The 26,054-nt window shown below is 40.5% G+C and overlaps 4 protein-coding genes across 5 annotated transcripts; all 4 read right to left on the bottom strand.

Moving 5' to 3' along the window:
- Positions 1–1,252: 1,252 nt before the first annotated feature.
- On the bottom strand, positions 1,253–4,367 carry LOC115675991 (methylecgonone reductase-like). 2 transcript variants are annotated; one of them, XM_056312753.1, is made up of 4 exons: positions 4,046–4,367; positions 3,523–3,766; positions 3,232–3,411; positions 1,253–1,603 (listed from the first exon to the last, which is right to left on the bottom strand). In XM_056312753.1, exons 1-4 carry the CDS (start codon positions 4,360–4,362, stop codon positions 1,376–1,378), a joined length of 969 nt encoding a protein of 322 aa, XP_056168728.1. In that variant the 5' UTR covers positions 4,363–4,367; the 3' UTR covers positions 1,253–1,375. The 2 variants fall into 2 exon arrangements, with proteins under 2 accessions (XP_056168728.1, XP_056168732.1); XM_056312757.1 differs by having other exon boundaries at positions 4,100–4,367.
- Positions 4,368–6,397: 2,030 nt separating this feature from the next.
- LOC115676239 (methylecgonone reductase-like) lies at positions 6,398–9,663 on the bottom strand. The gene is made up of 4 exons (XM_056312744.1): positions 9,268–9,663; positions 8,719–8,962; positions 8,436–8,615; positions 6,398–6,708 (listed from the first exon to the last, which is right to left on the bottom strand). The coding sequence occupies exons 1-4, from the start codon at positions 9,582–9,584 to the stop codon at positions 6,481–6,483; spliced, it is 969 nt and encodes a 322-aa protein (XP_056168719.1). The 5' UTR covers positions 9,585–9,663; the 3' UTR covers positions 6,398–6,480.
- Positions 9,664–13,539: 3,876 nt separating this feature from the next.
- LOC115666500 (methylecgonone reductase-like) lies at positions 13,540–14,543 on the bottom strand. Its single transcript, XM_056308098.1, has 4 exons — positions 14,245–14,543; positions 14,047–14,068; positions 13,704–13,940; positions 13,540–13,590 (listed from the first exon to the last, which is right to left on the bottom strand). The coding sequence occupies exons 1-4, from the start codon at positions 14,541–14,543 to the stop codon at positions 13,540–13,542; spliced, it is 609 nt and encodes a 202-aa protein (XP_056164073.1).
- Positions 14,544–22,958: 8,415 nt separating this feature from the next.
- Positions 22,959–24,347, bottom strand: LOC115667296 (uncharacterized). Its single transcript, XM_030588895.2, has one exon. The coding sequence runs from the start codon at positions 24,345–24,347 to the stop codon at positions 22,959–22,961; it is 1,389 nt and encodes a 462-aa protein (XP_030444755.2).
- Positions 24,348–26,054: the final 1,707 nt, after the last annotated feature.

Raw genomic sequence — 26,054 nt, 5'->3', positions numbered from 1 at the left:
CTGTCACTGGCGAGGCTCGCCCTCGCCAGCGGTTAGGTGAGGCACAACCTCCCTGGATCTGGCGAGGTTGGGCCTTACCCATGGTTGGCGAGGCTCGAGCCCTCGCCAAATGGCTGCAAGGGTGGCCTCGAGCTGGGCTGGGCGAGGCATGATCTTGTCAGATTTGGCGAGGTCGGGCCTCCCTAATGGCCGCTGAGGCTCGAGCCTCGCCAGATCCGACGAGGGCGAGCCTCGCCCAGCCTAGCGTGAGGCTGCCCTCGGGGCCATCTGGCGAGGGTCGAGCTTTGCCAGATCCGGGGAGGTCATGCCTCGCCCAGCCGCTGGCGAGGCTCGCCCTTGCCAGTGGCCTGTGGGGCGGGGCTCGCTAGAGGCTGGCGATTCGCCGGCCTTGGCCTCCAACCGGTTACCGCCGGTGATCGGCTGGAGGAAGAAGAAAGGGAATGAAAAAAAAAGAAAAAGAAAAAGAAAAAGAAAAAGAAAAAGAAAATTTTTAAAAAATAAATAGAAAATTCGAAAAATATTATTAAAAGTTATCCACGTCTTCGCCAGTAGTGCCATGTAAGCCGGCCAACATCCATATCAGCAATATCCATCCAAAATTAACCCAGAGGACTGAATTGGCACAAAGACGAAGGGTTTATGACTAAATTGACACAAAAAAAAGGTTTATGACTAAATTGGCATAATTGCAAAAAGTTTAAGATTTTTCTGACAATTTTCCCGGCATTCGTACAAAAGTTAAGACTAATTGGACAATTTCCCCGACGAGATCATGACAGTGAAAACACAAGGTTGAGTTAATATGGATTTGCTACATGGAAATAACAAATAAAACACAGAGTCGAACCGCTTTGTATATATTATAAATCATTGGCAAGAGAGATTATTGTAGAGTTACATTTGACCGTTATATATAAATTATAAATGTTCGATCCAAATTCAAGGATCACCGATGAGCTCATATTGGTGGTCCTCGAGCTTGGGTGACCTCAATTAGAAATTGAGGTCCACATGAGGTCACAACCACCATTGCAAAGCTGTAAAGGAAAAGGGACGCCAATGGGGGCTCACGGTGGCAATTGAGGCTCAATGGCTCGGTGACGACGACTTGTGGGCTCGGTGGTGGCATCCATAGCTAAAGGAAAATTCCAAAATAAGCTTCTGATATGAAAATGAAAAAAATATAGGACTTTCTTTCTATTTACAAGATGTCTCGGAAGGCCTGCTGTTAGCACGATATATTCAAAAAATATAGTGCGAAAGAAGAGATTGTGATAATGAAAATGCAAGGTTTGATTCATATAGATTGATTACCATCGACAAGAGATCATCTTAGAGTTACACTCGATCATATGAACTATAAAAATGTAGATATTCAAGCATCACCATCCCAGAGCTCATCCAATGATTTGTAAGGCCCATCCTTATAAATGAACATGTCACCAGCTAATCCTCTTCTCTGTGGAATCTGAAGCTTGATCTTGTCCGAATCCTCCTGACTAAGTCCCCAATCCAAGATCTGCAGGTTCTCTTTCATTCTCTCTTTGTTGAAGCTCTTCACTATCACACTTGCTCCTTGCTCGTATATCCACCTCAGTGCAACCTATGATACACAATTTAGAGATACAGAAGATTGAATCATGTGATTTATGAGATTACCTGAGCATTTTCCATGGGGATAATGATAAAAAGGACATAAACATATTGGATGGATGCTAATTTAATCATAAACCTTTTAATTTAGTCCTAAACCTTTTGTTGATTTACCAACGTAGTCCTTACGGCCAATTTTGGCTAGCAATTGCTAACCTGGAGGCCTGTCGGCCGTCTTACGTGGCATGGTCGGTGCTGGCGTGGACAAACTTTTGAAATTTATTTAATTTTTTTGAAACTTTTTAGTAAATTTATATGTTTTTCTTTTTTTTTCCTTCTTCCTCCGCCGTTTTCCATGGCAATGATTGGCCATAGGCGTGGGCCGACCTCGCCCCTCTTGTCCAAGGCTAGCGAGGGTCAACCTCACCCGAGGCCGGTGAGGGACGATTTTGCAAGCTTTTGGCGAGGGTCGGGGTGAGCTTCGAGTCGACCCTCGCCGAGACTTGGTGATCGAAGGAGGAAAAACAAAGAAATAAAAGAAAAAGAAAGGAAAGAAGAAATTTTTTAATAAAAAGTTCAGAAAAATTAACAAAATTCAAAAGAATTGTCTATGTCAACATCGGTCGTGCTATGTAAGATGGCTAGGGTCCACGCTAATCATTGGCAGTCAAAATTGATCGGAAGGGCTACATTAACAAATCGTTAAAAGCTTTAAGACTCAATTGATTTAATTGAAAGATTTAGGAGTGAATTGACACATAATAGACTTTTGACTCTTTGGTAATCTCCCATTTTTCATGGACAATGATTTCTAAGGTAAGCTTTTTCATCAAAACTAAATGATGATTAAACTGAAACCCCAATAAGAGAGAGATGTTTCGTATCGATAATATCGAACTTATATATTTAGATAGGATATTGTCATGATGACAAAATCCATCAACTTTAATTACGATCCAAAATCGTTGGACAATAACTGCCGCCAATGTTCTTAATTAATAGAAGATGTGCTCTAATTATGATTGTTTTCGGACCACACTCAAATATTTAGGGCCACAAATAAGTAAGAGCAAGACCAGACAAATCTAGAATCGCAAGACGATTTGCATTGTGAGGCTGCTGAAGAAGCCGTACACAAAACCTATCATCTCTTTAGGGTTTTGACCAGACACGCACACAAACTTCTAATCCTTAGAGAGACTAAATTGACAAGGACGTGCATGGAGGAAATTAGTACACATTGCCTTCTCATGTGATAAGCAAATAGACTTTCTCCCCCCATTCACTTATATACCCGAAGAGGAAATTTCTAAACTAAAAACTTCGTTTCAAACGACACAACGTCTATTGCTTTTCCCAATTTAGTTACCTTTGTAACTAGCCATACCCAAATGATACCCAAATGAGTTTTTGCATTAATTTATGGTAATTTTCAAATGAACAGTCGAATTCTTTTTATTTGCGATTTGATTGCTATTATTTTTTAAAGGCAATAATTTCTTTTGAATTATGAAAATCGACTCGCGAGAGTTCGACATAGTGATCCAGCGCTTGGTTTAGATGTAACACGTCTCGTGCTCAAATTACGTTGTCCAAGAAGAGTCTTACCCGATGCCCGAGAATAAAAAATGAAATTACCTGAGCCACCGTCTTTCCTCTGGCGATGGCGATCTCCTTAAGCACATGACTCTCCATGATCGCCAACGAACCCCAAGAAGCTCCATTCGCGCCCAATGGAGACCACACACTCACATGTATTCCTTTCTCTCTGCAGTACGCCCTCAGCTTCTCTTGTTGCCATCCCACATTCATCTCTACCTAAGTCATGATTAACCCACAAAGAAAAGAAACAAATCTTGAAGGAAATCTTGATTTGATATCTTATTCGACTCAAAGATTGAACTATAGAATAATTGAATTTTCTTTTACCTGGTTAACAGCAGGAGGGATTGTGGCATGCATGAGGAGTTGAGAGAGCTTCTTGGTGCCAAAGTTGCTGACTCCAATGGACTTGGCCAGCCCCAGCTTGGAGCACTCTTCCATAGCCTCCCATGTGCCCTTGATGTCAAATGGAAGCATTTTGCCTTTCAAATCGAGCCACCCCTCCGTTCCTTCCTTCACTCTTATTGGCCAGTGGATTATATACAGATCCACATACTCTAACCCTAGCCTCCTATTCAAATGAATAATCCACCAGGTGCCAAAAAGAACAGAAAGAAACTCGAACACATCATGACTAAAACCCAAAAAAGAGCGAAAAAATAGTATAGATTGGTAAAAGCTAATATACCAAAGTGAAACTATAATGTTTATCGGGACTGTTTTTCTATGGAAGAAATTCTTGTGTGGTATTTAAGATTAATTGCTGACGTAGCGGCGATTAGAACTGTATATGGTGTCGTGCAGTAAAACAAACAGGGGGAGATCAGAAGGCAAATTATCAAATATTTACTGTAGAGACTTCTTGAGAGCGGGAAGAACAAGACCCGGATGAGCGTCGGTGCACCAGAGCTTGGTGGTGATGAAGATATCGCCGCGGCTCTTGACGAGCCCGCGTTCCAGGGCCTCGGTCACGGCCCGGCTGAGCGCCTCTTCGGAGCCATAGCATGCCACTATGTCGAAGTGGCGGTACCCAGCTTCAACTGCCTCAAGGAATATGGATGTCAGCACGTCGAGCGGTGGCAGAGGGCTCGCTGCCCCGCCCATCCCGATCAGTGGCATCCCCTCGCCCGTGTTCAGCACCACTTCGGCGACCGCGACTTCGCACATCGGTGTTTTGTGTTCTCTAGTGATGGAAGATGTTGAAGTTCGACGGTTTTAGGAAACGGAATGCTTATATTTATATCGAGCGGAAGAAGATGAAATCAAGCATAACAAAGTGGAAAGTCTTTTCAACAAGTAAATGACTGTGAGCAAGTAATAATTATCATGCATGCATCAATGGGGAGGTCATCTCATTTATGCAAGGCAGAATCCTTGCGCAACATACCCAACCAAAAGGGTCGCTCGCACCTATGACAAGTTAGAGACAATTTTAGAAGGAAAGATAGAAAATTCAAAATTAATTTACTAAGTGATGCGAAAGATTAATATTAGACATGAACACGGTAGATTTGTTTAACATTTGCTTATAGTCTATCACGTGGGGGGCATAAAAGAAGGTGAAAACGGTTTGAGACACGACAGCTTCTGCCATTATGCGGTCTCCCATGTGTCAAATCCAGATTTTAGTCCATAAACTTTCACAAGGTAATTACATAATGTCAACATAGGCAATCCAAATGTAATCCGGAATATACCCATAATTAATTACGTGAGAAATTAAAATCGTAAAGGTTTACGATTAAATCGGAAAAATTACAAAATTTAAGATCGAATTGACATCCGTATAGTACGTTTATGACTAATTGGACAATTTACCCGAGGAGATTGTGATAGTGAAAATACAAGGTTGAGGACATATGGATTTGCTACATGGAAATTGCAAATTAACGTTGCAATTATTGGATCAACATCAGTTGCAAGAGATCATCAAAGTCAAAGAGTGTGTGATACTTTATCATCATATATAAATCATCCGATGCGTGATCTAACTCAAGGGATCATTATCCAAGAGCTCATTCATTGACCGGTAAGGCCGATTCTCAGAAATAAAATATCAGCCAAATATCCTCTTATCTATGGGATTTGAAGCTTGATCTTGCCCGAATCCTCTTGGCTAAGTCCCAAGATTTGCAGGTTCTCTTACATTCTCTCTTTGTTGAAGATCCACTATCACGCTTCCCTTATGCATAAGTGTATTAATTATATAAAATTTAAAGAAACGGAAGAAAAAATCATGCGATTTATGAGATTAGTTGACTATATTTAATTAATGGGCTTCCTATGACCAAAATTTTTTGGTCCCTTTAATGCACGCAAGCAGACAGAAACAGAGAGATTGGGAGGTGCTTTGTAATGAAAAGATTAGTCTTATTTGGATAAGGTCTAGTCATGCCGACAATAAATGAAACATGAAGATGACAAACAACGAAGAAAGAAAGGTAAAGCAAAGTCCAAAGAGCCTTTTAGTATTGGGAAGTTGAAAAGGAAAAACAGCTCTTTAAGTTGATTTCAAGTAATTGACATTGGTTAGAAACTTCAATTTATGAAAATTGACTAATAATAATATCTGCCATCAATAATCAAAGTAATAGACGAAGTGCTGAAATTAGAGGTGGCAAACCGGTTGGCCGGATGGGTACAAAACTATACATAGAGTAAAGCAAATAGGAAATATAATTGTTGTAGATTGCACCACCGGCGAGCGACATTGCTGGTACTATCACCGACGGCGTCGCTTGACATATCTAGATTCGAACCGCCTTGTGTACATTATTACATCATCGGCAAGAGAGATCATCATAGAGTTACATTTGACCATCCTATATAAATTATAAATGTGTGATCCGAATTCAAGAATCACCAACTAGCTCAGATTGGAGGTTCTCGACCTCGAGTGACATCAATTAGAAATTGAGGTCCACCCGAGGTTGCAACCACCATTGCAAAGTTGTAGAGGAGAAGGGACGCTAGTGGGGGCTCACGGTGGCGATTGCGGCTCAATGGCTCGGTGATGACGACTCGTGGGCTCGGTGGCGGCATCCATAGTTAAAGGAAAATTCCAAACTAAGCTTGCGACCTAAAATGAAAAAAAAAAAGACTTTCCTTCTGTTTACAAGATGTTTCGTCATGCTTGCTTTTAGCACCATCTATCCAGAAATATAAGTCCAAAAGAAGAGATTGTGATAATGAAAACACAAGGTTCAATTCATATAGATTGATTACCATTGACAAGAGATCATCTTAGAGTTACCCTTGATCATATAAACTATAAAATGTAGGTATTCAAGCATCACCATCCCAAAGCTCATCCAATGATTTGTAAGGCCCATCCTCAGAAATGAACGTGTAACAAGGACATCCTCTTTTTTGTGGAATCTGAAGCTTGATCTTGTCCGAATCTTCCTGGCTAAGTCCCCAATCCAAGATATGCAGGTTCTCTTTCATTCTCTCTTTGTTGAAGCTCTTCACTATCACGCTTGCCCCTCGCTCGTATATCCACCTCAATGCAACCTATCATACACAATATTAGAGATACAGAAGATTGAATCATATGATTTATGAGATTACCTGAGCATTTTTCATGGGGATAATTATAAAAAAATTATAAATTTATTATACGGATGTCAATTTAGTCCTAAAATTTTCAATTTAGCCAATTTAATCCTAAACATTTTGAAGATTTGTCAATGTAGTCGTTACGGTCAATTTTGGTCGATAATTGCCGACGCGGAGGCCCGCCGGCCATTCTACATGGCATGGCCGGCACTTAAGTGGATAATTTTTTGAATTAATTTCATTTTTCTGAAACTTTTTAATAAATTTTATAAGTTTTTCTTATTTTCCTTCTTCCTCCACCGTTCGGCGATCGGCCATAGGCGTGGGCCGACCTTGCCAGTGTTGCCTGCCTTGCCAGAGGCCGACGAGGTCAGGCTTCGTTTGAAGGATAGCGAGGGCCGACCTTGCTAGCTTCTGGCTAGGGTTAAGGTCAGCTTCGCAGTCAACCATTGCCAAGGCCTAGCGACCAAAGAAGGAAAAAACAAGAAATAAAAGAAAAAGAAAATAAAATAAAGAAAATTTTTATAAAAACTTTAGAAAATTTGAAAAAATTCTAAAAAATTGTCTACATCAGCGCTGGTGGTGCCATATAGGATGGGTGGCGTCCACGTCAATGATTGGCAACCAAAATTTACCGGAAGGACTATATTAGCTAACCGTCAAAAGGTTTAGGACTCCGTTGAACAAATAGAAAGGTTTAGGAATGAATTAACATACAATAGGTTTAACACTCTTTTGGTAATTCTCCCATTTTTCATGGACTAGGATTTCTATATTTAGATAAGCTTTTTCATCAAAACTAAATAATGATTAAAGTGGAACCCCAATGGTTTGATTTAAGTTTTTGTTCCTTTAATGCACTTCTATATATATAGAGATATGTGTGTCATATCACTAGTATCAGACTTACATATTAAAATAGGATATTGTCACGCTGACAAAATCCATCAACTTTAATTACCATCCAAAATCTACGAACAGCAACTGCCGCCAATGTTATTAATTAGTAGAAGATTTGCTCTAATTATGATTGCTTTCGGATCGCACTCAAATATTTAGGTCCAAAAAAACGTAAGAGCAAGACCACACATATCTAGAATCACAAGACGATTTGCGTTGTGAGGCTGCTGAAGAAGCCGTACACAAAACCTATTATCTCTTTATGGTTTTGACTTAGACACCCACACAAACTTCCAATACTTAGAGAGACCAATTGACAAGGACGGGCACGGAGGAAAATAGTACACATTGCCTTCTCATGTAATGTAATAAGCAAATGCAATTTCTTCTCCCATTTACTTAGACAACCAGAGGAGGAAATTTCTAAACTAAAAGCTTCTTTTCAAATGACACATTGTTTCTTTCTTCTCCAAATTTAGTTACCTCGTAAAGAGTTGTATCCAAATGCGTTTTACTGTAATTTATGGTAGTTTTGAAATGAACGGTTGAAATCCATTTTTTTGGGATTTGATTGCTATTAATAATTTGAGACAATAATTTCATTTGATATCGTGAAAATAGACTCCCAAGGGTTCGATATTAGTGGCCAGGTGCTTGGTTTAAATGCAACAAATCTCGTACTCAAATTACAGTGCTTTCTACTTAGAAAAACCGTAGGATTCATGCCTACTTCCCTCTAAGTAGAGTCTTACCCAATGCACGGAGATAGAAAATGAAATTACCTGGGCCACCGTCTTTCCTCTAGCGATGGCGATCTCCTTGAGCACAGGACTCTCCACAACCGCTAATGAACCCCACGAAGCTCCATTCGCGCCCAATGGAGACCACGCACTCACATGTATTCCCTTCTCTCTGCAGTACGCCCTCAGCTTCTCTTGTTGCCATCCCACATTCATCTCCACCTAAACATGATGAACCCACAAAGGAAAAAAAGAAGAAGCAAATCTTGATTTGAGATCTTATTCGACTCAAAGATCAAACTCGAATAATTTAATTTTCTTTCACCTGGTTAACAGCAGGAGGAATTGCGGCATGCATGAGGATTTGAGAGAGCTTCTTTGCGCCAAAGTTGCTGACTCCAATGGACTTGGCCAACCCCAGCTTGGAGCACTCTTCCATGGCCTCCCATGTCCCTTTCATGTCAAATGGCAAAATTTTGCCCTTGATATCAAACCAACCCTCATTTCCTTCCTTCGATCTCGCTGGGAAGTGGATTAGATACAGATCCACATACTCTAACCCCAGCCTCCTATTTAAATAAATAATCCACCGGGTGCCAAAATACGAAGAGAAAGAAACATGAACACAGCATGACTAAAACCCAAAGTAGAGCGGAAAAATAATATAGAGGAAAGATTAGAAAAAGTTAATGCACGAAACTGATAATTATATACCAAAGTGACAACTAATGTTTATCGGGTCTGTCTCTCCACGGAAGAAATTCGTGTATGGTTTTTAAAGTTAATTGCGAATCAGCGGTGATTAGAACTGCATAAGGTGTCGTGCAGTAAAACAAACAGGAGGAGATCAGAAGGCAAATTATGAAATATTTACTGGAGAGACTTCTTGAGAGCGGGAAGAACAAGACCCGGATGAGCGTCGGTGCACCAGAGCTTGGTGGTGATGAAGATGTCGCTGCGGCTCTTGACGAGCCTGCGTTCCAGAGCCTCGGCTATGGCCCGGCCGAGCGCCTCTTCGGAGCCGTAGGATGCAGCCGTGTCAAAGTGGCGGTACCCGGCTTCGATTGCCTCAAGGAATATGGATGTCAGCACGTCGAGCGGTGGCAGAGGCCTCGCTGCCCCGCCCATCCCGATCAGCGGCATCCTCTCGCCTGTGCTCAGCACCACTTCGGGGACCACGACATCGCACATTGGTGTTTTGTGTTCTGAGAGAGAGAGAGAGAGAGAGAGAGAGAGAGAGAGAGAGAGAGAGAGAGAGAGAGAGAGAGAGATGGAAATCTAGCGATGGAAGATGTTGAAGTTTGGCGGTTTTAGGAGTCGGAATGCTTATATTTATTACGAGCGGAAGAAGATGAAATCAAGCATGATGAAGTGGAAAGTTTTCTCAACTGGGGGTGAGCATGATTTCAGGATTGAATTGGAAACTGGACTGATATACATGGCAGGTTCTAGGTTCCAAAAATTGGGAAACCCGTTCTGACGGATAATCTAGAATCTAACAAGTCTTTGTGTTTTTCTTGTTCTTTGTTTTCGCGCAATCCTGTGGTATTCCATAGCGTTCGACGATAAGTGTGTAATCTGGGCTTCCATTTCCGGCAATATCAATAATTGATACTTTTTCGTTTTTAATGTTTTATGTTTTTTGTGTGTTTCGCGGATGACGTCATTCTCTTTGTGGAGGCAAATTCGACTTCTGCTACCCTTTTGAAGGAAGGCCTTACCTTATTTTCTCGATGGTCTGGGCTAATTCCAAATGCCAGCAAAAGTGAGATTTTTATATCTGGTGGGTCGGCAGAGCTCCGGGAACTGATTCGGCTTACCTTTGGCTTTAATGAAGGTACGCTCCCCTTTCAGTATCTAGGAGTGCCTGTTACTGCGACTAGACTAAGTAAGACTGATTGTAGCTCTTTAGTAAACTCCATTACTGCTCGAGCTCGGTCTTGGTCTCAACGTTTTCTATCCTTTGCCGGTCGGTTACAACTTATTAAATCGGTCCTCCACTCTATTCATGTTTTCTGCGCTAGTGTCTTCACTCTACCCCTCTCGATTTTAGCGAGGATCGAATTAATTCTCAGATAATTCCTATGGAAGGGCCCAGACCTGGGTGTTGGCGGGGCTAAAGTCCCTTGGTCCGAAGTTTGTCGACCAAAAAAGGAAGGTGGCCTGGGTATACGTAGGCTCATCGACTGCAACAGGGCGGCTATGCTCAAGCACATTTGGATCCTTTTCACGGATAAAGAGTCTTTATGGCATAAGTGGATCCATTCCACCTTTCTCAAGAACAAGAATTTCTGGGTTGCGCCCAAGCCAACTTTTTGCTCATGGGCTTGGAAAAAAATTCTTGACCTCCGACGAGAATTCCGACTACAGTTTAAATGGAGGATTGGTGATGGAATGTCAACATCTTTCTGGTTCGATTATTGGCATCCCAGAGGACCCCTTTATGAGCTCTTCTCTAATAGAGATATATATTGTTCTGGTATCCCCAGAAATGCCTCAGTCCAGGATTTCCTGTCTTCCGACTGGCAGTCTTCTAATATACTGCAAACTTTTAACGCTTGGTCAGATGCTATCCCTATTCTTCACGGGGAGAGGCCTGATCAATTAATCTGGCAAGGTCATTCCTCAGGTATTTTCTCGATGGCCACGGCTTGGGAATTGATTAGAAACAAAAGCCCGACTGTTCCATGGAGCTCGTTCATATGGGATCATAATATTGCGCCAAGGTATGGGTTTCTACTATGGCACATCACTCTAGACAGGCTCCCTACTCAGATTGTTTTGCTAAATTATCGTAGAATCTTGGAAGGTCTTTGTGCATTCTGTAGATGTAGACCAGATTCTATCGATCATTTATTTTTTGGGTGTGCAATCTCGGGTACCCTGGCACTATTCTGGGCAAGAAACTGTAATCTTTCTTGGCGTAATAGATCGTGGCAAGAAATCCTCCAGTGGGCTGTCAAGTTCATAGGTGGAAACAGCTTTCGCCAGTGAATTACTCGCTTCTCCCTTGGGGCTCTTTGCCATATTATTTGGTCGGAACGTAACCATATCCTCTTCAGGAATAAACCCCTGTTTATGCTGGCTCTACGCGGGCACCTTTCTAAGCTCGTAAGGGACAAAGGGCTTTCCTACAAGTCTGTTCAAGACTCCCCTCACAACAGAAGGATCCAATCTAATTGGGGCATCTCGCCTTCTATCTTTGAGTAATCCCATTGCGGTGGTTTAGTTTTTTGCCCTTTCGTATTCTGTTGGCCATTGTTTGGCCTTGTTTTGCAACGCTTGTGTTGCTTTTTTACGTTGACTAGTCGGTACACCCTTGCACCAGTCGAGACACCCTTCCGTGTCTCTTCATGTGCGGGGTTTTTGTGTTCGGCTACTCTTTGTATATTGCGTTGAAAAGTTATAACAATCCTTACCTTACCAAAAAAAAAAATATAAGTTGTAGTCAATGAATTGTAGCAACAAATGGTAGTCACTAGAGGTGATGATTCACTACAATCATCCAATTATGAATATAAATAGAATCTAGGTAGACCTTGGAACCAGCATCATGGTAGGTTCCAAGTTCTAGGATGTGTAGGTAAGTTCTAGATTTAAAAAAATGAGGAACCTGTTCCGACAAGTAGGTTCTAAATTCCAGATAAAACATATAAAAAACCGCCCACTCCTATTCTCAACAAGTAATTCACCGTGAGCAAGCAATAATTATCACGAATGCATCAACGGGGAGCTCATCTCATTTATGCAAGACAGAATCTTTGCATAACATACAAAACCAAAAGGGTTGCTCACACCTATGACAACTAAGAGATAATCTTAAAAGGACGATAAACATTTCAAAATTATTTTACTAAGCAACGGGAAAGATTGACATTAGATATCGAACGGTTTGAGACGTGACGGTTTATCTTGGCAATTGCCAATCTTGTTTTCTTCTGCCAAAATGCGGTCTCCCATATGTCAAATCTAGATTTTAGTCCATAAACTTTCACGAGGTAATTATATAATGCCCTGTTAGGCAATCCAAATGTAATCCCGAATATACCTGGAATTAATTATGCGAGAAATTGATGCTGGTAATAATGAGAGCTAGAGATCGTAATCACATGTTTGTGCATAGTCAAATTGGCTGTGCAAAGAATTTTAGCGGGGCCGAAAAAAGAAAAGAAACAAAAAACAATCATTGAGGTCGAATGGATACGTGCTTAAAAAATTAAGGTTATAAGTGAAAATTTTATGAAGTTGCAGTTTGGATTTTCTATCAGGTTTTGAGGGCTATTTTTTTCTTTCCATCATGGTTGAAGGCAATTTCCTCTCATCTACATCGTGCCGTTCGTCCACTTCCAAAAGTATTGATACCCAATAAAATTTAATGTACTTACCAACAACAACAACAAAAAAAAGGGAATTGAAAGAGGATGGTCCGTAAGATTGTGGCACGCTATATATCGATCTCAAGAATGGTCCACCGGCATCGATTCTTCCTCGGTGGTTTGCATCTCGATTTGAATTATGCGCAATGATTCGAAAATTTATCTGTCATACTTCGTTTCAAATTCAAAGAAGATTCAGATCCTACAACGAAATTCATATAGTTATTGTCGTGCTTACTCTTGAAAAAACCTTGTTCAGCTGTTACATATAATTGCAAACCCTCTTCTCTGTGGGATTTGCAGCTTCATCCTCTCCAAATCCTCCTGGCTAAGTTCCCATCCCAAAATTTGCAGGTTCTCTCTCATTCTCTCCTTGTTGAAGCTCTTTACAATGATGCTTGATCCTTGCTCATATATCCATCTCAGTGCAACCTATATATAGATACATATAAGCAATATTGAAGATTATAATCTAGGCTTCAGACATGAAAATGACAAGACATTTTACTTTTGTTCTATTCGTAGGAAACCTCATCAGATTCGCAGCCAGTATGATGTTATTCATCAGATTCGCAGCTACGACAATCGTGTGACAACCTTTATATGGGCAAAGTGAGACCAGAGACAGAATAATAAAGTACCTGAGCTAGAGTCTTTCCTTTGGCAACAGCAATCTCCTTAAGCAGAGGATTCTCCATAACGGCTAAGGAACCCTAAGGAGCTCCATTCGCTGCCAATGGAGACCACGCACTCACGTGTATTCCCTTCTCTCAACAATACTCCCTCAGCTTCTCTTGTTGCCACGCCACATTGATCTCCACCTAAATCAAGATTAACCCACGAAGAAAAATAAACAAATCTTAATGAAAATCTTGATTTGATATTAATTCGAGTGAAAGAAAAAACTAGATTATATATGTATTATTTCTTTTACCTGGTTGGCAGCAGGAGGGATTGTGGCATGCATGAGGAGTTGAGACAGCTTCTTGGTGCCAAAATTGCTGACTCCAATGGACCTGGCCAAGCCCAACTTGGAGTACTCTTCCATGGCCTCCCATGTGCCTTTCATGTCAAATGGCAACATTTTGCCCTTGAAATCGGACCCTTCGGTTCCTTCCTTCAGTCTTGCTGGGAAGTGGATTAGGTACAGATCCACATACTCTAACCCTAGCTTCCAAAACAATGAGCATACACACCAAGTGCAAAAAAATTCTATTGGTATTTATATAAGAGCAACTGAGGATGAGAACTAATGCATGAAACTAATATCCATATACCCAAGTGAAAACTAATACATTTCTAAAGGTGGAGATATCTTAATGTTTTTATCTGTTATATTTTCCGATATTAAAAGTTTTATATGGTCTTGATATTTCATCTAGCTGCACGACTTATTAATGAAACCAGAGCCACACAAACTAAATAAACTGAAGAAAAAGAGAGAAGTTCGAGAAGAATTAAGTACGATTAATTACTTGAGAGAGTTCTTGAGGGCAGGAACGTCAAGGTTGAAATGGGTGTCGGTGCACCAGAGCTTGCTGGTGATGAAGATCTTGTCGCGGCTCTTAATGAGGCCACGCTTCATGGCCTCGGCAATGGACCGCCCAAGCAGCTTCTCCGCTCCATACTGGGCTGCTGTGTCGAAGCGGTGGTACCCAGCCTCGATGGCGCCCAGAAAAGCTGAAGTCAGCACATCGTCCGGTGGCAGAGGCATTGAGGCCGTTCCAAACCCGATCAACGGCATTCTGTGTCCTGAACTCAGTACTACTTCCATTGTTGTTTCTCGTGCGTGTCTGTGTTTGTGGGAATACAGATATACGAGAGGAAATAGAGATATACGGAAAAAGGAGGTGGAAAATTATTAGGATCTGTCTTTGACCCGTAACTAAAAGTGATCTTTTGATATTCATGCAAGAAGCGGTCTAATTTCACGTGGCGTTTCTATAAAAATGACCCAATCCATTGCCCAATTTGAATTTTGACTGCGCAACTGTTGATATCTTCAGGTCGCTCGTTGAAGTGATTTTTCTCATCCACTGGTTTTTCTGTTAATTTGACGTAAGTGCATGCATCAATAGTTGTGATGGAAAAGTTGTTAACTTAATTGCTGGCAAAGCTGGTAAGTCACACAAAGAAGATTGGTAATTTTATATGGTATTCGATAAATCTAAAGGTGTTACTAATAAGGGAACATAAAAGTTGGTAAAATATAAGAGAGGTTTTTTTTGTCAGAGATAAGTAAGGTTGGTAAATTATAAATAAACAAATCAAATAAATTTAGATAACTAACTTAAATAAGAGTTGGTAACGTAAAATTAGTTGGTAACTTGATTGGAGAAATGTTGGCAATCACCCAAATGAGGTTGATAATATCTAAAAGACTTGATAAATTAAGAAAAAAAAGGTAAACAAGACAAATAAAAGTGATAACTCAACAGAAAAATTAGTAAATTTAAGAAACAGAGAATCAATGTAGATAAGTAATTCGAATGAGAGTTGATAATCTCAATTTGATTGAGGAAAAATTTGAGAGAAACACAAATAAAGGCTGATAATTTCATATGATAATTAGTAAATTTAAGTCGTTTATATGATAATTGTATGTAAACATAGAAAAATGCGTCACTGTTGAGCAATAAGTGAGCTTCTCGGAAATGCACTTTGCACATATTTCTATGAATTTCTTAATTAAGAAGCCGGTGGTGTGCTGTTTCAGAGCAGTTTTAGCATTCCAGGGAACTTGGGCATGAACTTCTTGAGCTTAGATAAATTGATGTCTAATCAGAAACAACAATTTGAAGGTTCCCTGTTATTGAGAAGACAACTAAATTGTGGAGCTGGTTATTTGCTTAAAATACTCGTACAATTGGCAAGTCAACATAGCTATGAATCATCCTCACTTGAGATATGGCTGATGTTTGTCATTAATTCTAGGAGCTGCTATAAGCCTCAGGAAATATCTTTTCACTTTGAGCATTCAGGAATTTATTGGCTCCTCTGTTTCTACTTGTAATCTATGCAGGCTGTGGGGAACTTTTCTTGCTGATATGGCCATTCAAATGCTCGAGACTGATTTGCTACAATTTTGCAAGCAATCTTTGCCTTTGCATAGGTAATAGAGGATAAATACATAAGTCCTAGTTTATACTTTTCTCTTGCTAGATTCTGATAAGTATAGCAAGAAAAATCTCAATGCGGTTAGAGGTTATGAGCATCGGTCTGTTGTTCTTAAAGATTCTATAGATGATATTATTACCAAAATTGGAGCCAAAGAGCACTTGTTGGGGTGCCTATTGGATGCATCTATCTGCTGAAAATATAGAATCATCAGTGTTGAATTAAAGTTAGATGGAAATTAATAGAGGATGTGTTCATCCTTTTGAACTGAGGTACTTTGTTGTACTGATGATGACTGTTGCTCTAAGAAGTAAGAATGATGTGCATTTTGTTTGAGAAAGGTTCCGATGAATCGGGCTTGAGATTGTCTCTCTTTTGCAGGTTTTTTGTCTACGGTTCTTCGAAGTGACCCTGTAATTGTTATGTCAAGGCCTTCGTGGAATTGCAAGTTTGTTCTTGCTGACCAAAATACTTGTCGCGACCTAAAATTTCTCTCGGGCTAATGGATTGTTAAGACTAAGCCTAACTCGGGCCCTCCCAAGCCCTACCAATTCGCAACTTAGGGTTTAAGTTTTTAACATGCGAAAGTTTTCATGCTTGGAGTCGCCACTAATCTATTTGTGGTAGGTCGATTAGAAACCTAAATAAAACATAGGGAGATATGTTTTATTCCTACGAACCAGAGATTCTAAGCTCGGGGACTTGATTACGCTAGATCTAGTCTAACGCCCTTTCGGTACCTTTTCTTTTCAAAAACATTTGTGCAGGCAGTCTGGATCCATTTTAACTTAGTCACTAGCATGTGAGGTGATCATGCGGGTGCGCAAACCACCAAAGTAACACCCAATAATCAAAACATTAAATAAATTGCAAGATTGGGAGAATTACTTACCTCGAAGCAACGTAAGCATCTGCATTGTTAGCTAGAAAATCACATCAACAATTCTAATATGATTTCTAATTAACAAGCAGTTCACTCAATATTTTTTAGGATTTTCACTTATTTAAATGAAAACTAACCTATATGTAATGACGTGCAAAAATTAACATGCGATTAATGCAGCCTAACATGCAAACTATATGTCATGCGACGACGTGACCTAATTCTAATGACGGACAAATGATTTATTTTTGGTATTTTCAAATGAAATTCGGAATTAAAAATTACTCAAATTAACATGCAATCTATCCTAGAGAAAATGATTTGATCTATCCTAAAGTGATTCTTTTTTTTTTTGGGGATTTTTATTAAAATTCGAAATTATTAAATATCCTAAATAATCCACTAAGATTAAAATAATTTCTAATTTAAACTAGGAAATATGCCACCCTAAATCCCAATTTAAATCAAATAATTATCTTATTCTTTTGGATATATTTAAGATTCCCTAAGCATGCAAAATTTCTAATTTAAATCTAACTAACAAATTTTTTTGGTTTTCTTTATTTAAAAGAAAAACAATCAAACAAAGATACCAATCACATTCAAACAATCCACGCAATCCGCAAGATTCTTCAAATTCAGATAAGGCAAAGAAATCAAACTAACGATCATATCTATAGGGTTATAGATATCGACAGAAAGTTGATTGTTTAAATTTGGAAAGCAAATTAAATATATTATCGTATCCAAGTGATTATGGACAAGATAACGATTTTCCGTATCGCCGCGTATCGTACCTTAGGGATAAGGTCGGATAGTCGTCCAGATACGTTGCCAAATTAGGAATGATTCCTAATTTTTAGGTGTTTTCGAATATTGCGGATATCGCAAATATTATCCTAAGATATATAGCTATCCATCAAAATATTCACGAAATATTCGAATACCCGAAAACTAGGAAATTAAATAAATATTCGGATAATCTTACCTAATTGGCGGATAATTCCAAATTTGAACTCGTGGCGGATCGGGATCGCGGCGAGTGGACCGGCAACGGATAACCGATGACGGGCGACGAGCGATCGATAGCGGATGCGGCGACAATGGACTGGCTCGCGACCACAGAGTCGGCCGCGAGAGTGACGCAACAACAGGGGCGTGACTCGACAGTGGGCTCTCGGTCAACTCGGGAGCAGCAAATGCATCGTCGTCCTTCGGCTTTTGACCGAATCGGCTGGTCTTGTAATGGTCTTCTTCTGATTATCAAACTTTGACTATTTAAGCCTACACAATTAAGCTTTCCACTTGACTGTCTTCAATGCTTCAGTGTGTATCAAGCAAAAGCCGATCTAGTCATGCAGGGACGTCAGACCAATTGCTGGATGCTGTGGTCTCGCATTGGCAAGAGAAGGAGAACGGTGACGTCGTGAGTGTTGAACTTGGAGCAGTAAGCGACGCTCGATGGCTTCGTCGTCAGAGGGCTGGTTCGGCGTCGTTGTGTAAGGACTACTCACCGGTGCGAGGCTTGAACGGGGCACGAGCAGGAGAGGTGCGGATTCGGTAGAGATCGGAGCGAGGAGGGTCACGACTCACGGCCACAGGTCTGGCCGTGAGAGAAGCAGCGACAGGCGGCGGCTCAGCAATCAGCAGTGGGACGGCAACCAGCCCGGCGTTGGAATAGGCGACACGGGCACGGCAGTGTCGACTTCGGGGCAGCAGTGACTCACGGCCACAGGTCTGGCTGTGAGCGTGCGCGACGTTGATGGAGGCCCGGCAGTGAGGCCACACGGATGCGGCGGCAGGACAAGTCCACCCGTGATCCTCTCTCTCCCCCCGTTCCTCTCTCTCGCTCTCGTGTTTTCTCTCTGTGTTTCTTGTGTCTGATCCGATCCAAAAGAAAAGCCCCCCCTTCACGCATTGCACTATCATCTTATTTATATGCCAAGAAATGGAGCTCACCAAGGAAAGAAAATATACAATATTTTCTCTTTTCAACCACATATTGCACAATCTAGCTTTGCAATTTCTTTCCTCCTCTCCCCTCTCGCACACATCTTCTTTTATATTTGTTTTGTCTTCTTCACTCCCCAAATCAGAATATTGTTCGTATTTCAGCCAATATTCCACGCCTAAACCGACAAGATTACGCCCTTCAAGACTCGGAAAAGAATCTCTCTCTTTTTTATCGATTCTTGATCAAGAATTATGCACCAAATATATGGCAAACATATAATATACACACAATCAAGAATATAACCTTTTGCACGATTTATATGTTGCTCTTGATCGCATGTCCCTAGATCGTGAACTTACGAAAATTCTTTCTAAGTGTAGGACCCCTCGCGCAAAAATAAATGGGCTAGGCCAAAATCTTTAATCCACGCGAGTTTAGTCCAATTTCCATTGAGTTCACAACCTCTGCACTTGAGTCCATCCGCCGCCAGTCCAATGCAAATGCAACTATGTGAGCCTAAATACAAATTCAAATGCTTCTAATCTATATGCTAATTTTTTGTCTAGGGACTGGGATCGATCCCTAATTTTTATGCAACGAACGACTGACTGGATTGTCAAAATTTAGGTGTCAACAGCTGCCCCTCTTTGAAGGGGAGCTCGAAGAGGTTTCATTCAAAGATAAAATGATACCTGAAATTTGACTATGCAAATGCAATGAGAAAAATTAATCTTTTTGTCGAGTAAATGGGATCTCAATGAGCCCACACCCATTTTCTAATATGATATGAAAATGCAAATGCAAAAATAGAAAACATACCTGCATTTACTTACCTGAAGATTTGGAAAAGCAAAATTGGGGTATGGATCAGCTTTCGAAACCCGCCAAGTATCTGGAATTCCCAATAGTATTTGAAAGCTCGAAAATTCCCTTCGGATTTTCAGAGAAGATACTTGAGATGAGATGAGCTTGAAAATTCCCTGCAGATTTTCGATGAAAGGTATCGAATAATTCCCTTCGAACTTTCAAGAAAAATTCCTAAAACTTCAATCAGATACTTGAATGCGCTCGATGATTCCCTTCGGATCTTCGAGAAGATATCTGAAACTGCAATCAGATATGATTAATAGGATCGAAAACTCCCTTTGGATTTTCGGAAATGATATCTGAAACTTCAATCAGATACTTGAAAGGGCTCGATGATTCCCTTCGGATCTTCGAGAAGATATCTGAAACTGCAATCAGATATGATTAATAGGATCGAAAACTCCCTTTGGATTTTCGGAAATAATGCCTGAAACTTCAATCAGGTATTTGAATGGGTTCGATGATTCCCTTCGGATCTTCGAAAAGATATCTGAAACTGCAATCAGATATGATTAATAGAATCGAAAATTCCCTTCGGATTTTTGAAAATGATACCTGAAACTTCAATCAGATATTTGAATGTTGAAAAATATTTAAACAAATTCGAAGCTTCAGATAGCAACTCAAGTGTCAGGAACTCTTCAGTCTTCGAGGAAACATTACCTGTCGGACATGACTAGAGCAAAAACACATATGCATTCATAAAAGAGATTAGCAATCACGGCTACTCTAGAACACACATTTCAAAATTCATTAATTCAATTGAGGTTTATGCATGATGGTTTTACCATATTTGCATAACCAAATTTCCACTATGGAGAATTATCATTAAGACAATTTTCACTTATAACGTGGATTTCTTAAGAATGCTAAATGAGAGACTTTCAGTTAAAAAGAGCTTTCACTCACTCTCATTCAGAAGGGCTATTTTATGAGAATCACTCCGTCTCACCATCATCATGTCGACAAGGATCCGAGTATTCTCGCAAGCGGTACGACCTTACCAATCTAAGAGGTCTTTATCAGGACCGTAGTGTCAATTTGGTCAATGGCTTAACAAAGGGGACTCTTCGAGTCGAGGGTATTGAAAGAAAATACTCCACAATCATCTCCGGGTTTACAAGTCAAGAACCCTGCAAAATGAGATAGAAATAGACTTGCTCGCACTTCTTCGGGCTAAGCTTATAAACATCTGAAATTCTACGTTAATTCAAGTGCCCTAATCAGAAGAGACTTTGCAAGGGACGTAACGTAGGCTAGGTTCACGGGTTGAGAAACGAAAGGATATATCAGGCTCGAAAATGTGTATAAGGGTGAGAGTTGGTGATCATCTAGGCATAATCACCGATCTTCTTCATTGCCAGGGATTGTCTTCTTGGTAGATGCTCTATTGGCCGCAAGAGTTCGTCACTTGATTCCTTAAGACTGTGGATATCTTTGTGACTTTGACATATCATATTTTGACATTTTCTACTCCAAAGTTCTCTCTTTTTTCTTCATTTTTTTTTCTTTCTCTTCTTCTTCTTTTTTCTTTTCATGGGCATTGGCCTTGCTTTTACCAGGCACACTGCTTTTTCATGCCCCTAGTTTTTTTTTCACTTTTGACTTTTGACACACACCGTCTACAATGCATACATTGGCCAACCATACTTTGGCTTATTTTGACCGAATGACTAACATTTGGACTCTCGGGGTCTTCGTCTTCTATTGGCACTCCGGATATGCTGCATGGACAGTGATGGCTTTTACCTTGCCCCAGTGTGGGGGATGATCACCAACTGGGTTTTTATGAAATGAAATTGCAGGCTCAAGTGGGCTAAGCTATGGATAAAGTGTGTAGGATAGAGAAAGAACTGCTCTTCATCATTCTAAGGCACTTGAATTAATGTTTGAGTTCATTTGCAATAGCAACACTTGAAGATTGATGCAAGTGTGAGTAAGAAAATTTCTATCTATTTTTCTCACCTTACGATGTCGACTTACCTCCAGTTTACCCCGATGTGGGGTGGTTCTTGACAGGGGTAATTTGAAAAAACTTCTCCAAGTGTTTGGGCTCAAAGTGGCGAAACAATGGATAACCTGTATTGTTTAGGATAGAGAAGTGAACTGCCCCTCGTCATTTTGATAGCCGTACCTTTCGCGAGATAACCCTTTACCTTGTAGATATGGAATTTTTCCACTCATCTCACAAGTGTATGAATAGGGGACGGTGTATAGGATATGGCTTGCCTTTCATCATCCCAACATATCTCATTTAGCATACTCAAGCAGTTCCACATCATTCATTGAATTGTCCATCTTGACAAATTTCAACATGAAATTGATGGGTCAAATAGGTAAACTTACCAAGCAAAATTTCTTTTCCTTGAAAGATGTGATCATTTCACAAGCTTATCAACTTCAAGCACAAAAAAGTTTGCAACTTCTGAACATATTTATCATACTCAAAAATTTCATCATAAGCATGAAAAATATGGCATTGAGCATTCAAAATAAATGGTTCCTGCAAAAGGTGTGAGAACATCAACACAGAGAGACATTTTTGGAATGGGAGCCCTTTGATTGCCCCTATTTAGAAGGAATGGACACATGAATGCTCCATCGTTGCTTTTGCCCCTGCACAAGAGAACGTGCATGAATAGGATTCTATGTAACGCAAAATGAGACTTAGTAAATTTCGATTATCCAAGGAATTATCTCAATGGCCGCTACAGGAGTCTGTCATGCCCCCGATTTGTCATCTCCTTTTCTGGCTTTCCAGATATAGCACCACACCAAATCAAGTTATGATTCATTGCCCCCAGATAAGTCTTTCCAAGCTCACTTTCCTTCGAAGGCTTTGTTAGCTCTCAATTGAACCAATGGGTTCATCACCGTTGAACTGGATGTGTCATTTTCTCATCATAACAAGCTAGAGTATTATGCTCTGAGACATGAAGTAAATGAGTCAGACGAACAAACAGGGTTTATTTGATGCATGATTTGGAAAAAGGTTTTTTCTTTTTTAAAAAAAAAAAAAAAAAAGCAATGAAATGCTTTTTATTTTCGGAAAGTTTTTTTTTTGGAGGGAGCATGAGAAAGCCCAGCCCTCAGAATTTCTCCTTGGATGATATTTTCTTTTCATGGTTGGATATCATCACCGGGCTAGTTTGGTATACTTCAACATACCCTCAAAATGCAAATAAACTTGTAATTTCATTGAATAGAGTCGAATGAATTACATTATTGGAAGGGAAATGCAAATAATCAAAGCCCTACGAATAAAAACATAAACATGAATTGAAATCCTAGAAAGCAGGAAATCCTAGAAACACTTGAAATCCTAGAAAGCATGAAAGACTCCTTCGCAGAGGAGTCCAGAAATTTCTCTACTCAATAACAGCATCCGTGCTTCCGACATGGTTAGGTAGAGGGTTCCGCTCGACATTTGGTTGATCACTGCGGAAAGAGAATGCCTTTGTGTCCAAGAGGTCTTGAATTCTATGTTTCAGTACATAACAATCATCAGTAGAATGACCGACTTCCCCCATATGATACTCACATTTCTTAGAGGAGTCATAACCAGAGAACCGCTCGGGGTTCGGGCGTTTCGGCTCACTTGAAAGCAAATTTTTCTTTTGGAGGACAGGCAAAACTTTGGATAACGGCCCAGGCAGAGGCGTGAAGTTCCTTTTAGTACCTTGTTGTCGACTAGTGAATTGGCGTCCACCTTGTTGTTTGCCAACAGACTGCATTGTCGGAGCAGTGTCATGGCTTTGTTGAGAGTAAGCTACATTCACTTCAGGTGTCGGTTCCTTATCCTTCTTGAGGGTGAACTTCTTAGCAGAGGTAGCCTGCTCAGTGGCCCAACCATCACGCAGAGCGATCTCAATGCGTTCTCCCACAGGTATCAACTCAGCTAAAGAATTGAAATTAGAACCCAACATTCGATTACGAAACTCGAACGGTAAAGTCTTCATGAAGGTATCAAGCATCTCCTTCTCAGTCAACTCGGGGGTAATTTGCACAGCTAGAGCTCTCCACCTAGTAGCATAGGCCTTGAAGGTCTCAGTCTTTTTCTTCTCAGTGCGAATCAAATCCTCACGTGACGGGGCCACGTCAATATTGAATTTGTATTGACGAATGAAAGCATCAGACAAATCCTCCCATGTCTTGAGCGAATGAATCTTTTTCAAAACGAACCATTGTAAGGGGGGTCCGGTTAAGCTATCTTGGAAAGTGTGGATCATGAGTGGCACATTATCAGCATACGGCGCCATCCTCGTCGTGTAGTATTGTAAATGGACCTTAGGACAGGAAAGGCCATCGAACTTATTAAACTCAGGCGCCTTGAACTTCTTAGGGACTTGAACCTTGACAATGTGAGCAAGACCTCGTGAGAATTGATCATCAAAGCCTTGCATTTGACGGAATTTTTCTTCAAGCTTATCAATACGCTCAGCCTCATCACTCTTTGGTGGCTTAGAAGATGCATCGCCCCCATCTGTAATGATCGGACGAGCTTTGTCAGTTAAAGTTGCACCATTCTCGGTCGAGGAAGTGCCAATGGCAACAGTTTTTCCCTTATCTTTTGACTCAACAGGAGGAGAGTCATCGGGCAGTACAATCTCTACGCTCGGTTGAGTGGGTGCGGACAGTGTGGAAATGCTTGTCTGTAGAGAAGTAACTTGTTTGGTGAGATTCTCGAGCACATTCAGGACTTGCTTCATCTCGGTTTCAAGGACAGCCACACGAGTCTGTTCATTTTGGTCAGTCATTTTTGCTCTTGAGCGAGTACGGATTGGGGAACGTTGACGGTCCGTAATAACCTAATTAAAAAATAGAGCATGGTAAGTATACGTCCTCAAAACGATCAGTCCATGACTCAATCTAATTGTCCCTTTTTATTCCCATTTTTCGTGACATTTTTCATTACTCCATGTACTTGTGAAAATGATGGCAAATTTCTCAGGAAATAATGACCTATGACACATCCAAGAAAATAAAGACATAGATTGAAAATAATTCTCCAAAAGAGCTTTCTTTTTTCTTCTTTTTTTTTGTTTTAAAAAAAAGGACTCAATGATTATTACTTTCAAATTAAAAACCGACTTATACCTATCATGGACCGACCCAAAAGATGCAATAACTAAATAAATTGCAAAAAGGAGAGTTCAGACGACTTACTTTACCCGGTAGGACCATGGCAATCACATAGACACGCGCATGAAATGTGAGGTTCGATTTCTATCTAGACTCTGGCTTACAAAATGGAGACGCGAGGATTACCGGGCTAAACCAGTCATGGTTGTGGTTAGGCCAAGGTTCCCCTGACTCCGGCTTAGTCAAGGAGCCGACCCGGGTTGCAAAGGGTGCAACCGTGGTGGGAACTCAATGACACCGTGAAAAAACTTTCGGGACCAAGGAGGGCGACCCATACCACGCGGGTGTGGTCGGGGTGTCCGCTGTCTCGGTACCATCCTAAACCTGTGCTGCCTAGGTTCGGCAGCGGGTAGTGTGTGCGGTGTAGTGAAATGCAAGGCATGCACAACAGGTTATATCATACAGCGCTTCGTACATAAAATAAACCATACATCCAAACACCTCCCTGCAAAACAAGGGTTAACAATCACGCCTCCCCTTATACCTCCCAGTCTGCAAAAACATTTAACACCTAAAATGTTAGGGACGTACCTGGGATCCTCGCTGCCAAACAAAAATATTTTTTAAAAAGAAAAACTGGCCTAAGTCCACTAAGAGTTTTAACTCAACTCCCCAGCGGAGTCGCCAAGCTGTCGCGACCTAAAATTTCTCTCGGGCTAATGGATTGTTAAGACTAAGCCTAACTCGGGCCCTCCCAAGCCCTACCAATTCGCAACTTAGGGTTTAAGTTTTTAACATGCGAAAGTTTTCATGCTTGGAGTCGCCACTAATCTATTTGTGGTAGGTCGATTAGAAACCTAAATAAAACATAGGGAGATATGTTTTATTCCTACGAACCAGAGATTCTAAGCTCGGGGACTTGATTACGCTAGATCTAGTCTAACGCCCTTTCGGTACCTTTTCTTTTCAAAAACATTTGTGCAGGCAGTCTGGATCCATTTTAACTTAGTCACTAGCATGTGAGGTGATCATGCGGGTGCGCAAACCACCAAAGTAACACCCAATAATCAAAACATTAAATAAATTGCAAGATTGGGAGAATTACTTACCTCGAAGCAACGTAAGCATCTGCATTGTTAGCTAGAAAATCACATCAACAATTCTAATATGATTTCTAATTAACAAGCAGTTCACTCAATATTTTTTAGGATTTTCACTTATTTAAATGAAAACTAACCTATATGTAATGACGTGCAAAAATTAACATGCGATTAATGCAGCCTAACATGCAAACTATATGTCATGCGACGACGTGACCTAATTCTAATGACGGACAAATGATTTATTTTTGGTATTTTCAAATGAAATTCGGAATTAAAAAT

The sequence above is a fragment of the Syzygium oleosum genome, unplaced genomic scaffold, assembly GCF_021117445.2.
Source record: "Syzygium oleosum isolate NSW1041296 unplaced genomic scaffold, Sole_v2.1 Sole_v2.01, whole genome shotgun sequence".
Taxonomy (NCBI): Eukaryota; Viridiplantae; Streptophyta; class Magnoliopsida; order Myrtales; family Myrtaceae; genus Syzygium; species Syzygium oleosum.
This window is presented reverse-complemented; position numbering and strand designations above follow the sequence as displayed.